General features: G+C 40.6%; 1 protein-coding gene across 2 annotated transcripts in view; it reads right to left on the minus strand.

Annotated features, from left to right (window-relative positions):
* Nucleotides 1–55: 55 nt before the first annotated feature.
* Nucleotides 56–12883, minus strand: part of LOC146625206 (retinal-specific phospholipid-transporting ATPase ABCA4-like) — a 32520-nt gene continuing 19692 nt past the window's right edge. The window contains exons 19-50 of one of the 2 annotated variants that reach the window (XM_085362719.1): nt 12599–12776; nt 12373–12504; nt 12102–12241; nt 11794–11931; nt 10940–11118; nt 10593–10695; nt 9986–10191; nt 9652–9706; nt 9383–9463; nt 8570–8727; nt 8291–8415; nt 8014–8112; nt 7740–7929; nt 7495–7589; nt 7377–7409; nt 7055–7160; nt 6846–6920; nt 6562–6731; nt 6244–6421; nt 6016–6131; nt 4157–4304; nt 3914–4037; nt 3427–3556; nt 3166–3286; nt 2993–3055; nt 2803–2909; nt 2511–2652; nt 2285–2419; nt 2056–2159; nt 1037–1129; nt 661–910; nt 56–465 (exon numbers count right to left, since the gene is read on the minus strand). In XM_085362719.1, coding sequence (XP_085218845.1) covers nt 346–465; nt 661–910; nt 1037–1129; nt 2056–2159; nt 2285–2419; nt 2511–2652; nt 2803–2909; nt 2993–3055; nt 3166–3286; nt 3427–3556; nt 3914–4037; nt 4157–4304; nt 6016–6131; nt 6244–6421; nt 6562–6731; nt 6846–6920; nt 7055–7160; nt 7377–7409; nt 7495–7589; nt 7740–7929; nt 8014–8112; nt 8291–8415; nt 8570–8727; nt 9383–9463; nt 9652–9706; nt 9986–10191; nt 10593–10695; nt 10940–11118; nt 11794–11931; nt 12102–12241; nt 12373–12504; nt 12599–12776 — 4094 coding nt within the window. In that variant the 3' untranslated portion in view covers nt 56–345. Of the gene's footprint in view, nt 466–660; nt 911–1036; nt 1130–2055; nt 2160–2284; nt 2420–2510; nt 2653–2802; nt 2910–2992; nt 3056–3165; nt 3287–3426; nt 3557–3913; nt 4038–4147; nt 4305–6015; nt 6132–6243; nt 6422–6561; nt 6732–6845; nt 6921–7054; nt 7161–7376; nt 7410–7494; nt 7590–7739; nt 7930–8013; nt 8113–8290; nt 8416–8569; nt 8728–9382; nt 9464–9651; nt 9707–9985; nt 10192–10592; nt 10696–10939; nt 11119–11793; nt 11932–12101; nt 12242–12372; nt 12505–12598; nt 12777–12883 lie in introns of both variants that reach the window. The other variant, XM_085362720.1, reaches the window with a different exon arrangement.

The following is a 12883-nucleotide window of genomic DNA, read 5'->3' on the forward strand; positions in this document are numbered from 1 at the left end:
CGACTTCTTCACAGGCTGCGCTGTGAGGTTAGAAGATGCAACAGATCGACTGCAACATTCAAAAGACTCCATCAAACGTGGATTTAAAACACAAAGGACTTCTTTTCCGCAAAAGTTGGAAACCAAAAGTTCATCCTCTGTTGGCATCCAAAAAATGATGCGCCTGTCACTGGTGTCTGTTGGGTTGGGAGGGATTTTTCTGCAGACTGTCTCAAATCAAAAGGTGGCCCCGATTATGCCGACTAGCTTTCAGTCCCCTCAAAGTACACACATCAATAGGACTTTGAACACTGGCTGCCAATGACATAAAAATGATCTCTTCCAGCTGAGCTCATTAAATTAAGTTCACCTCCCCAAAGACTTGATGGGTGTGGTATCAATATATCGCTGGGCTCCAGCAGCTTTTGGATGCAATACAATACTTTCATCCTCTCTTGACTGCTGCTTGGCAAAATTCACAAACACCTGCAGGGACAAAGAAACAAAAACAAAGATTTGATTAAAGCAGCAGGTTGACATACGCCATAAAATTAGGAGCCAAGGCACAAAATGCAAAAGGAGGTTAAAATATGACCGACGTGCAAAGTCTTGCAACATAATGAAATAGATCTTTTTTCCATTTTATAATTCATTGTGTTGTGCATTTCTGCACCTATTTACCTGGTCGAGAGTGGTTTGTGACACTGAGTAGTCCTCTATTTTGAGTTTCTCCTTATTAGCCAGGACCATCTGAAAGATCCTAGCCAGGGAGGATGAGGAGATCTTGTACTGTAGCGTGTTGTAGTGCTTCTCTCTCTGGATGCAGCCAGGGAAGGTACTTTCCATGAATGCTTCAGCAGGGTTCAAGTCTGGGGCACAACCGGGCTTAGACGCCCTGATCTTCATGGTGACCACGTAGCCATCGCCAAATCTAAAGTGTGTAAAAAGTCTGGCACTTTTAGTGAAATAGTTACTGAAAGATTGGTGGATAGGAAAGGAGGAAAATGAAGATCAGGTATTTTGTTATATGAATAAATAATAAAGTAAAATGACCAACTTGTATTTGAGATGCTGAATAGTTCCCAAACACTTGAAGGATCCATTAACCATAATGGCCAAGCGCGTACACAGTGCCTCACATTCCTCCATACTGGAAAGAAAATCATAACAATTAGATGCCGTGCTCACTCACATGTGTACACACATAATACAGAGAGACAGGGGAGAAATCAGACGATCAGAACAAGAAAAAGTGTCTTTGTAAGTTATTTGGACACCATACACTGCTAGTATTGCCTCAGCGTAAGTTGTAAAGGGCATATGTATTATCTGGACACTGGGAGTGGGGACTTTAAAGCAGTAGGGTGGATGGTTTTCCTGCAGGAATTTTTAAGTGACAAACGTATTACTTCCTGCTTCCTAGTGAGATTTTGTGCATTGGTTTATGGAGTAAAAAACAAAATTCATTCACCAGGTGTGAATTCAAAATCCAAAGGAAAATAATGCAGTAAGGTTATCTCTGACTTATGGCATATGATTTACTTTTCCGTCTTCCTTTCTGCATTTTCTCTGGGAAAACAGCCCAGAGTATTAAACCCATGTTGCCCTATTATTGGGGGTACTGTACCAGAAGATGCCTCTAAGGCATGGGTGTTAAACATAAGGCTTGGGGACCAGAATTGGCACAGTAAAGACTTCAATCTGGCCCGCTGGACAGCTTTGGAAAATGCGAAGGAGGGCTTATATGTTTAGGCCTTTTTGCAGCTTTCGCTACTGATGAAGACCTGCTCTCTGGCCTTTCATACACCAAAGAAATTAAATATAAATAAATAATTAAATGGCAGAACTTCTTTACACTGACAAAAAGTGGAGCTTCTCTGGACCAGACCATTTAAGATCAAAGTGTGGCCTACAGTGTAAAGTTTGACATCTCTGCTCTAAAGCAACGAAACATGTCAGCATAAAACCCCCACGGCATAACACAGCTGTGGAACGTAGGAGTCAAGCATTCAGATTTTTTTGCTTTATATGTCAGTTATCCATATGTATTTGTTTATGTTAAAATATATGCTTTACCTGTGTGACGTGAGGACCACGGCTCTTTTGTCCTGAATAACACTCATGATGGAGTTCCACAGAAAACGTCTGGAGAGAGGGTCCATACCTGTAGTAGGCTCATCCTAAAGTGCAGGAACAATAAACAAATTAGCTTTGGCACATTTGAATTTTGTCCATTATCTGCTTAATATTCTTATAACTGTAATATCCACTCATAACCCACTAATCCTGTTATTGTTGGACTCACCAGCAGCACCAGAGCAGGACAGCCAATCATTGCAATGGCTGTGGAGAGTTTCCTCCTGTTACCTCCGCTGTAGGTCCCAGCACTGTGACCTGCATATTCTGAGAGACCCAGCTTCTGGATGGCCCACTCTGCAACCTAAGTTAGAAGAAGATAAAGTTCCCCATTTCAAAATAATGTCACAATAAAACTTCATCCATCAACTGTCAGACCTAGTTCTGCATCTCACCCTGCTGATCTCAGACTCTGGCACTCCACGAAGGCGAGCGTAGAGGTGTAGGTGTTCTCTGCCTGTCAGCAGCTCATCTATGGCATCAAACTGAGGGCAGTAACCCATGTTCTGATGGACATCCAGGATATTGGTCAAAATGCTGTGAGAGATTTATGCAGATAGGTGAAGTGTATCAAACCTTCTTTTTCACCCAGCATCAAAGAAACTTAAAACAACGGCGATTATCAGCAACTGAATGTATTCGACATCAATGCTCAAATTCAGCACGGAACAACTGCGATGTACAAACCTGTGACCTGCAACCGAGGCTTCTCCTGAGGTGACATTAATGTCTCCAGTCAACATCTTAAAGGTTGTGGTTTTCCCAGCTCCATTTACCCCCAGGAGACCGAAGCACTGTGGATATTTGGAAGCAGAAAAAGACAGCCTTAGAGGTAACATACCGTACCATATATCAGTTTAACCAAACCTCTACAAACCTCTCCAGGTGATACTCCGACACAGATTCGGTCTACTGCAGGGATAATTGTTCCTGTGTAAGTCTGGTAAGAGAACATCAGAACAAAAATAAAGCTCAAACTCAAATCTTTCTCCAAAATCAGTTTTCTTTTTTTGTTGTCCACAGTGTGTCCTAATAAAGACTAACACTGACCTTGGACAAGTCTCTCACACGTAAAATGTCATTTGATTTTCCACTCTGATAAATTCGCTGTCTTTCCTCTCCAACATCCACGTCTTCATCCAAAATGTGAGGCTTTGGGCAATCGGGTATCCTGCCAGCGGGAAAAAAAATTGCTACTCAGTCATGGTTTGATTTGGTGTGTTATCTGGACAATGACTTTCATCACATGTGTAAATTTCAAATAGCATTTATTCATGTGCATCTAACAAGTTTGGTAACACATTTACTTGCCAGTTATTCAGGAAGAAGCAATACTGGAAGAGAATATTAATGATGAAATAGACAAATCCCTCAACACCCATGCAGAACAGGTTCTTCCCAATAAAATCCCAGTTATAGGGATCTGGACTGTAGTCCTCACCTGAGAAAATGTAGAAACAAAATTCCTATAAATCCTACTTTCCCAGTTGGTGCTTTTCATGTAAGTTTCTCCAGCCTTTGTAATGTGGAAAACACTGGAATGCATGAACCGTTAGATACACATCATTAATATTTCATGTTGCATCTTTAGTTCACATTTGCATAGCAATAATGCTGATTCTGCTCCAGGGGATCTTGTTGCCTAAGCAGTCTTTGCAGCAAGACTGCAGCTGCTTCGGGTCATGGTGGCAAATGTATGGTATGAGATTTCTGATGACCTCTTTATTAAAAAGACATTGTAGGATATTTTATAGCTACATGTATTTGAGGGGTATGAGTCTGTGTGGTTCATAATTACCAAAGCGGGCATAGACATCACTTATAGCTTGGTTCATAGCCATGTCTATGAGACCTCGGCCCAGGCAGTAATGGGGGAACATCAGCATCACCCTCTTCAACAGCTGGTTGAACCCATACAGAGCCTAGATAGAAACCCAACGTGTAATATTAAGTTTGACATTTTTTTATTTATTTATTTTTTGTTAATTAAGTTTGACATTAAAATTGGTTGAAGTGGTAGAAACAAACCTACTGGGCTTACCGTGTTGCTCTCAAACAGGTCCAGGATGAAGGTAATGGCACTGCTGTTGATGCCAATGAAGAGGTTGATACATGACAAAGAGACGTAGGCTGTGCTGGGAACACTGAACACGTATGACATGGGGTACATCATGGGTGTCACAGACCAGCTGAGAGAGAAGGAAGGAGATTAGAAAAAGGATCAATTAAAGGGAAAGCCCAGTGCTTGATGCTGATGAGAGGAAAACGCTGCAATAGATCACGTTTTATGTTTTTTTGACAGTATGTGCTCTCCAAATCTTTGCCAAATAAACAAAAATGCTGCAATATTTTTACTTGACATGGTATTTAATGACCCAGCCGGGCAATGTAGTGAAAACCTGATATACACGAGTTTAATAAGAATTCAGTGATGCAGTAGCTCACATTTAGGCCAGATGATAGGAAATATTTACCAGAGAAAGATTATAAAAACTCTACCCATGTAGACCAAACTCAAAACCAATCAATAATAAAATAATATTAGAATAAATATGTGATAGATATATGCAATATTAGAAAACCAGTCAGCTGTGAAATTAATTCAAGAAGTATGCTTGAAGTTTCCTTTTGATTCAGATCTACTTTCTTCTTGTTTTGTCTGTATTTCACAAGAATGCAAATCCAATGTAGCTCTTAGAGGACAGGCTGGAGTTTATGGTGTGACATTTAGTGTAATTACATTAGGTTACTGCAGGAAACAAATGTCTATGGAAAACTGGAGACATCAGAGACTGGCTGCTTTAGATGTCATTTTTACTATTTTCAAACAATGTGGCTGTGACAATACCACATTATTACTAGTGACTGCAGGTGACGACTAATTTCTCAGTTGATTAAAAGAGAAGAAAAAGTTAGAATGACTAATCTAAAACTAAGAAACTAACTATCGAGCTAAATTAGAGGACTGTTTGATGGGCAGTGTCACATTCTTCGATCGTGCTGTTTCACTGTGTGTCTCGCGTCATTCATTATGAACACTGCCTGTTACAGCCCAAACGGTCGCAGAAGTAGAAGAATAAACTGATATTAAATATGATATGAAAACACTTTACGACAGATGCTTACATATTATTAAAATATCACAAATTAACATTAAAAAAACAAATAAATCGCAGATAAAAAGTGTTGCGCACAGCGTTGTGCCGTGCATTATTAAAGAAGCACATTGTTCTGCAATTAATGACAACCAATAAAATAACCACAATAAAAGTGCAAATCTGAAATAACAAGAAACAATAAATCATCCGTCCTTGTCCGGGGCGGCAGCCTAAGCAGTGAAACGTAGCCACGTCTTTCACCTCATTTGGGGAAACACCAAGGGTTTTCCAGGCTAGCCGAGGGATGTGGCCTGGGAACTCCAGCGTGTTCTGGATCTACCTTGTGTCCTCCTCACCCAGTAGGCAACCACCTCACCTGCCTCCATTCAATATGAAGGAGTAACAGCTCTACGATGAGCCCCTCCCGAATGACTGAACTCCTCACCCTATCTCTAAGGGAGAGAAAGCTCATTTAACCACTTGTCTCCACAATCTTATTCTTTTGCCTTCAGAAAATCTCAAAAAATAACAAAAATCTCATGCCTAGATTAACATTTTTCCACAATATTGTTTGGGCTGCAGCCCCACCTGGTGGCAGATGGCTGAATAACAGCTAAGACAGTTTACTGGCACTGGGAATCAATTAGAATGTTAAGAACTGGATTAAATGACTAGTATGTCTGACACCGAGTAGTTTGATCAGTGACAATTATTCATCTAGTCATGCACATCCATAATTATTACACCGTTAGTAACTAAAATCACACATGTAAAACAGTAAACTAAAAAGATTAAAGCTTACCCGTAAAGCATAAGCAGAGCAATTAGTGGTTGGAGGTTGGTTGGTGAGGTGTAGCACTTCCTGTCGAAAAAGATGAAAATTTCCACCACCATTGCTGCACTGATGGAATAATTAACCTGAAGAGAGTTACAGAAATACCAGTGTTTACAAAAAGCTACTGACGGGTCTTCTTGATTGTACTGAAATCTCAGCCACTGTCACAGTCGTAATGTAATGCTGCTGCAGTACCATGTCCCACAGAAAGTTGGCCATCCAGTACACCAGTGGACTGACACCACTGACAAACTGCAGGTGTTTGGCCTGAGTGACCCTCTCCTGGATGAGATAGAGGACAAAGCTGGCTGGGACAAAGGACATGGCAAAGATGACACAAATGGCCACCACTGCATCCACTGATGTGGTCAGACTGGGAAAATGAGAGAGAGATGGATTTATTTTTTTTAATTTTTTTTAGGAGATCTTTGTGCAACAAATATCTTTTTTGGCTCTCTTAAAAACCCCTTGAAATAAGATGGGGTGATAACTACTTGGCTGAGGTTGACTCACACAGTGATCTCAGAGAGCTGTTCTTTGGTGAGGTTCAGAGGATGGTTGATGGCAGTGATTCCATATTCAGCAAGGTTAGCTTCTCTGGGCAGGTTTGCACGGAGGATTGCATTGTTGGCCACGTTCATAAAAGATACCATGGCATGCCAGCCCTTATTGTTATACCACACCTGCAAAAAGGAATAGATGCTGCTGCTGATTCCTAATATCAAATTACAGCATGATCTTTCATATTGTGTAGGCAAGTTAATTTTAGAGACGAAGCTTTCATTTAATTAACTGACCTTGACATTGTTTTCAGTCTCCATGTACCTAAAGAATGTCCCTATATCCTCTAGCGTTTGTTTCGAGTATTTTCCCTGCAAGCACAAATTTGAGGCTTAAAAAATAATCACAAAGGAACAAAGTGATAAACATGCAGAAACAGAGATACAGCGACAATGACTCAGACCCTCCACAGAAAAAAACATAGTATTTGGCTTCAAAGGCTTACCCCTGTTACATTGAGCAGTCGTCCCAGCTGACCTGCTACGTCCTGGATGGTCTTTGGCTCCACCCCTAAAACAGGGAGCTGTGCTCCCACTGATATACCCCCGTACCTGGATGCCACACAGAAAATCCCTTTGACAGAGCCTTTCAGTAATCTGCCTGCTTTCATACTTAAATTATTACCTTATTTCAACCACTAGAGGAAGAACCATACCACTGCACATAACACAACGTCTATGAGGTGCACTTCAACCATGTCAGACATTTCCACTATTTGGACTGAAATGGATTTTCCAATAAATTAGTTTGATTCAAATTTAAATTACCTTTGTTCATTCACCCAGTATTTGCTTTTCAAGCTGAAAAAAAATCAGATGCAGTAATTAGATATTGTTTTCACCCTGGAGTATATTAAAACAACTGGCAAGAACTTGTCCAAAACACCTGGTTCTGATGATTCCGGGGTAGGTTTTCACCAGGTAGTCTGAAATATTCCTGCCTGTTAGGTCCATGAGGACATCTCCTGTTGACTGGATCCTCTGAGGAATAGGAACAGGATTTCTCTGTTAACACTTATCAGCAGCAGTGGATCGAATGCAGATGTAATTCCACTCATGGATCTTAGCGTTGTACTTATATAATTGCATGCACATAATGTGGTCATGTTCAGTATCAGTTACGTAACCTACCTGTGGAGGTGGCAGCCCTCCAGCTCCATCAGGACACACAGGAAGCATGGTAAGTTTTGTAGGTGTGCTGCACTTGCATTGTGGAGACGGTCTCAGGGAGCTCCACTCTGTGCCAGCCAGCATTTCTATGAAAGCAGGGTTGACCAAAGGCATCTCCCATTCTGTGGTGATGTTGTTACATGGGAAATCTCTTCCAATGGAGGAAAGGAACTAATGTTAAACAAAAAACACACAAGACAGTGCAAGAACCGCTAGTTCTGTTAAGTTGACTTACTCCAGCGGTTCATCCGCCATGCACCGAGTCCCAAAGCCGGGCTTTTCCAACAACACCTCGCCGAAATACCTCATCTGAGCATCTGGAGGGTGCTCATTACTACATTGGGTAAAGTGTAATGAATACAAAATAGCAAAAATATGAAAATTCTATCCATTTACACATTTTACACAAACATTTGTTAAAAGATGTTTTATTTGAGCCAGACTGATCAACCCAACTGAACAGGTACATCTTCTCGTAACAGCTAAACCTTTCATGATGGCCTAGTGCATACCTGAAGAAGGTGTATTGTTGTCCATACATCCATGGGCTGAGGGTCAGGCTCGGATACTCTCCAAAAGGTGGAACGATCAGAGTGAATGTCAGTGCCAGGAAAACAAAACTGGCAGGCAGGACAATCTACCAAAAACAGAAAAACAAAAACCAATCTTACAGCTGAAACACATAGTGCACTTTGTTTGTTTCCACAGCCGTCCAAGGCAATGGTAGTTCTTAAAAGAATAATGATAATGACAATGTCTTTTATTAAGATATCATAAAATAAGAAGGTTACCTGGGCAATGAAATCTTTGTAAGAGCGTGTGGCATGATGCAACCTCTTGATTACCAAAGCAAAGAATTGTTTGGTGGTCAGACAGAGGCCTCTGACCTGGTAGGATCCTCTGCCTGCACTGCCTTCTGATGTGTCACATGTACTCTGGCCATTGGACTCTGAAATAAAAGCTTAAATTAAAATGACTTCCACCAGAGATCTCAATGCTAAATTACAGCCGCATCTTTAGTCTTCACTGTGACCGAAAAGCATTTGCCAGCAGTGCTCAGTAGCCTGACTTTGGCTGGCCTAATAGCAAAGCTGAAGCTCTCTGCATTACACTGTTGCCAGGAATAACCTTTGCCAAAATAAGTAGTAGAAACAAATACATAAAACGAGATTAAAAGAGTATCTTATAATCTTATAATCTTAAATGTTAGAGTTTCATCAGTGACTGATAGGATTTTCTGGCCTGGTGAGGTTCTAGTTAGCTGAAAACAAATGCTACAAGCAGAAGGAAACAGCTAGCATGGCTTTGTATGTTAGCCTTTTCAAATCTACTAATGGAGCCATTATGTACCAGAGTAATTAATGGTCACTTCCTTTGTGTATAAAATGTTTCTAAGCTTTTGAAAACTTTATTACAAATGTTTTGTCAGCTTTTTCATGTTTTTTATACATGCTAGGCTAACTAGCTGTTAGTAAGTACTTTTATTTTTACCATGCAGAAATCTCTTTATGTTATTTCCTTTTTAGTGTAACCTTCACAATAACTGTTGTTTTCCTCACAACAGCAGCTACTGGCCAGAGCTGTGAGCTTAAAGACGCTGTCACCTTTTAGCGGTTCCATATCAACAGCGACTCTGTTGAATCCACAGAGACTAGCTCGAGAAATCTGTTGCCATGATTTGTTGTCTGAGAGAGTTAAAGAATGGATATGAAGGACATAAAACATGATTATAGGTGGACACGGTTGGACTGAGAAAACAATCAGAACTGTCAGGCTCCAATCAGGCTTTGATAAATCAACAGGAAGAAAAGAAGTGGTGAAAAGAAAATTCTGCCCTAGATTGAGCTCTTTCTACAGTTTGTTCATGCTTTACCTTGAAAACATTTCCTCTTGGTTGCATTCCCATCTGCAGTGACCTTCAGAAAGATCTGCAAAAAAAAAATATATCCGTTTTAATTTCAGGACATAAGACGAAGAAAGTTTAATGAAAAAACATATAAAATGTATCTTTTTACAGAGACAGCCAGGCAGTGACAGATTGCCGGTTTTTAAAGATATAATAATTATTTTTTGCTTCTTTATTTCTAGTTTTATTTATGGAGTCACAATGTTAATTTGCAAATGTAAATGACTATTGATATTATTCCTATTATTGTAACTGCATGAAACTACTGCTTTTACTTTCAGGGTTATTTTTTTCCACACACCTCCTCCAGCGACGTGTCAGACACACCAAAGCTGCTGAGGCCGATGTCCAAGAGAGTTTCCTCCAACTCCCTGAAGAGGCTAGCATAAGCCCTGGGCTGGAAGTTACGATTGGGCAGAAGAAAGGTGAGCTCCTGGCCAATAGCCTCGATCAGGCGGGCCTGGGGCACATGATGATGGACCAAGGCTGTGATGCTTTCCATGTTACCTGCAGATAAGAAGATAAGATAAGAAATATATTTTGCCTTAAATCAGCCTTTTACACATTATTCTTTGCATTTAATCTGTTACTCAGTGCACTTAATTTTCACACTAACTAATGATAATGATTTTAATTTTATAGGTCACAGTATTTCACAGTGAATATAAGGTGTTTCTAGGTGTGTTGTCAGCAGATACAGTAACCAGAGTGACTGCAATCCATTGTAAAGGTATTATTCATCAACATGACAAAGGGAGTGTGCCCTATAGTCTTAATAATTAGATTAGCCTAAAAACAGGTTCAACGAAAATGACAATAGTGTCGTCATAACAAAGTGATTATATACTAATAATATAATGAATTAATGGCCAGCTTTTCCCACGGTAAGTCTTCTAAATGTGACTTACCATCCATCTGTCTGTCAGGGGTGTGACTCTCCTCCCGGTTCGCTTTAAATGTCGAACATTTCGAGCACACACACGAGCAATCCTCTGTGCAGTCACAGCTAGGCTGAAGGACACCGTAACAAGATATTAATGAGAAATCGCTGTGTCGCAGTGTTAAATATACCATCAGAAAAATAAGAAATCCCGCTGTGTTTTCTTTGTAATGTTGGGGGTTTTACAAATGTTATAAGGAGGAAGGAACTTAACTTTAAACCAGGTTTACTTTAATTTGCAAAACTACAACATCTATAACTTTAAAGATGATAATGCACAAATATACAACAGGTTCCCTCTTCCTTAGTTCCCACCTTGAGAGTGTCATGCTTCATGCGGCGTACAAGAGTGAGGTAGAAGCCAGCACCAAAACAGTTCTTTAAGAAGATTGGGGAACCGCAGCAGTAGAGGCGACCCTGAGAAATGATAGCCACGCGGTCGCTCAGCAGGTCAGCCTCGTCCATGTGATGGGTGGACATGATCACTGTGCGCCCTGCAAACAGCAGAGAGAGAGTGAATTTAATAAAGAGAGGCTGAATAATGGAAATATGCATTTGATTTAAGAAAAGCTTTTCAAAGCTGAGTAATAACTCGTTTTTATTATGGCGATTTCAGTGGAGCTGGTCTGATTGTGGTGTCATAAATCCTTCCCGCCTAAGAATATATTAAACACAGTCATCCATGTTATACTGGAGGCATCTGTCAGTTGTCATAGAAAATATATCATTTATTATATATTTCACTTTAAAGTTTTAGTTCAGCAAGGTTAAAGTTTATGATGGTGATATGAGGTATGCCAGAAAAGTGTAATACGTGCTGTTGGTAGTGGTTTAGTTGCTATAATGATTTGTGCAGGATCTAAGCTTAATTATTTGCTGGCCGTCTGGACAAACCAGTCAGATTTATTCATCGTCTAACCTCTACAGGCCATGTTGTGTAACAGGTCGAGCTAAGTGTGTTTAATGATTTTCATTTTAGATTTCTTCTAATGTGAATAGTCGGGTTGGGTAATTAATTCTCTGTATGAGCACTCTTGTACTCAGAATATTTTCGTGTAACACATAATAATGTTTTCTTAGTACAATCAACAATCGCAAATACAACACATTGGTATAAATATTTTAAAAACCTTACATACTCGTCTAAAATCAGTATTGATCAGTGTTACCTGCACGGTATTTGAGTAGCAGGTCCCAGATAGAACGTCTGGAGTAGGGATCCACCCCAGATGTGGGCTCGTCCAGGATCACCACCTTGGCCCCGCCAACAAAAGCCAGAGCAACAGACAGCTTCCTCTGCATGCCCCCTTGAACAGAACACCATCATTTATTGATGGGGAGTACATTATTGTGTGTGTGTGTGTGTGTGTGTGTGTGTGTGTGTGTGTGTGTGTGTGTGTGTGTGTGTGTGTGTGTGTGTAGTCTGCATTACAGTGAGCTTTGATAGATCTATGTGTGCATCTGCTTCCAAACACACCTGAAAGGTTCTGGGTCAGTACATCTCTCTTGTGAGGAAGACCCAGATCCTCCAGCATGTTCTCCACCTCCTCCTCAGCCTCTGCTATTGGACGGCCTTTCAGCAGAGAGTAGAACAGGATGTGCTCTGCCACAGTCATACTGATAAAGAGCAAGAGAAAGACAAGGAAACAGTGATCCAGCTATACAGTACGGTGCTATCTTTATATCTGTTTGCTCATGTAACATGTCCAAAAACTACTTCTGTTATTAATATGTGAGGAAGTACATACTACTGAAAAAGGACATTGTGTTGAGGACACATTCCCAGAGACTGTCGGATAGTGTCCATGTCTGTGCGGATGTCTTTCCCATAAACGGTGGCTGTCCCTGAGGTGGGAGGATACATACCAGTCAAGACAGACCTAGGAGAGACAGGAGAGAAGAAAACAGATATTATTATATTTTCTTTAGACTATAGATATACATCGATGGGCATCTATGTACTGTTTGGCATACATAGTGGTGGTCTTTCCAGCTCCATTGTGCCCCAGAAGGGCAGTAATCTGGCTCTCATAGAAACTGATGGAGAGGCCATCCACAGCCGGTCTGAAGCAACTACCGAACATCTTGACCAGGTCCTTGATGCAGACACCCTTTACTAGATCATCTGGCTCTGCCTCGAAGTAAGGCTGCTCTGTGGACACCAAAGACACATTTCATCTCTTTCATTTGTCTGGATATGGAGTTAATAATGCAAGACAAATGAAAACTACTGAATTCCACAAAACAGAGTGACAGAAT

Source organism: Diplotaxodon limnothrissa, linkage group LG9 (genome assembly GCF_057381915.1).
Source record: "Diplotaxodon limnothrissa isolate DT_005_m linkage group LG9, D_limnothrissa_male_GT1.1, whole genome shotgun sequence".
Taxonomy (NCBI): domain Eukaryota; kingdom Metazoa; phylum Chordata; class Actinopteri; order Cichliformes; family Cichlidae; genus Diplotaxodon; species Diplotaxodon limnothrissa.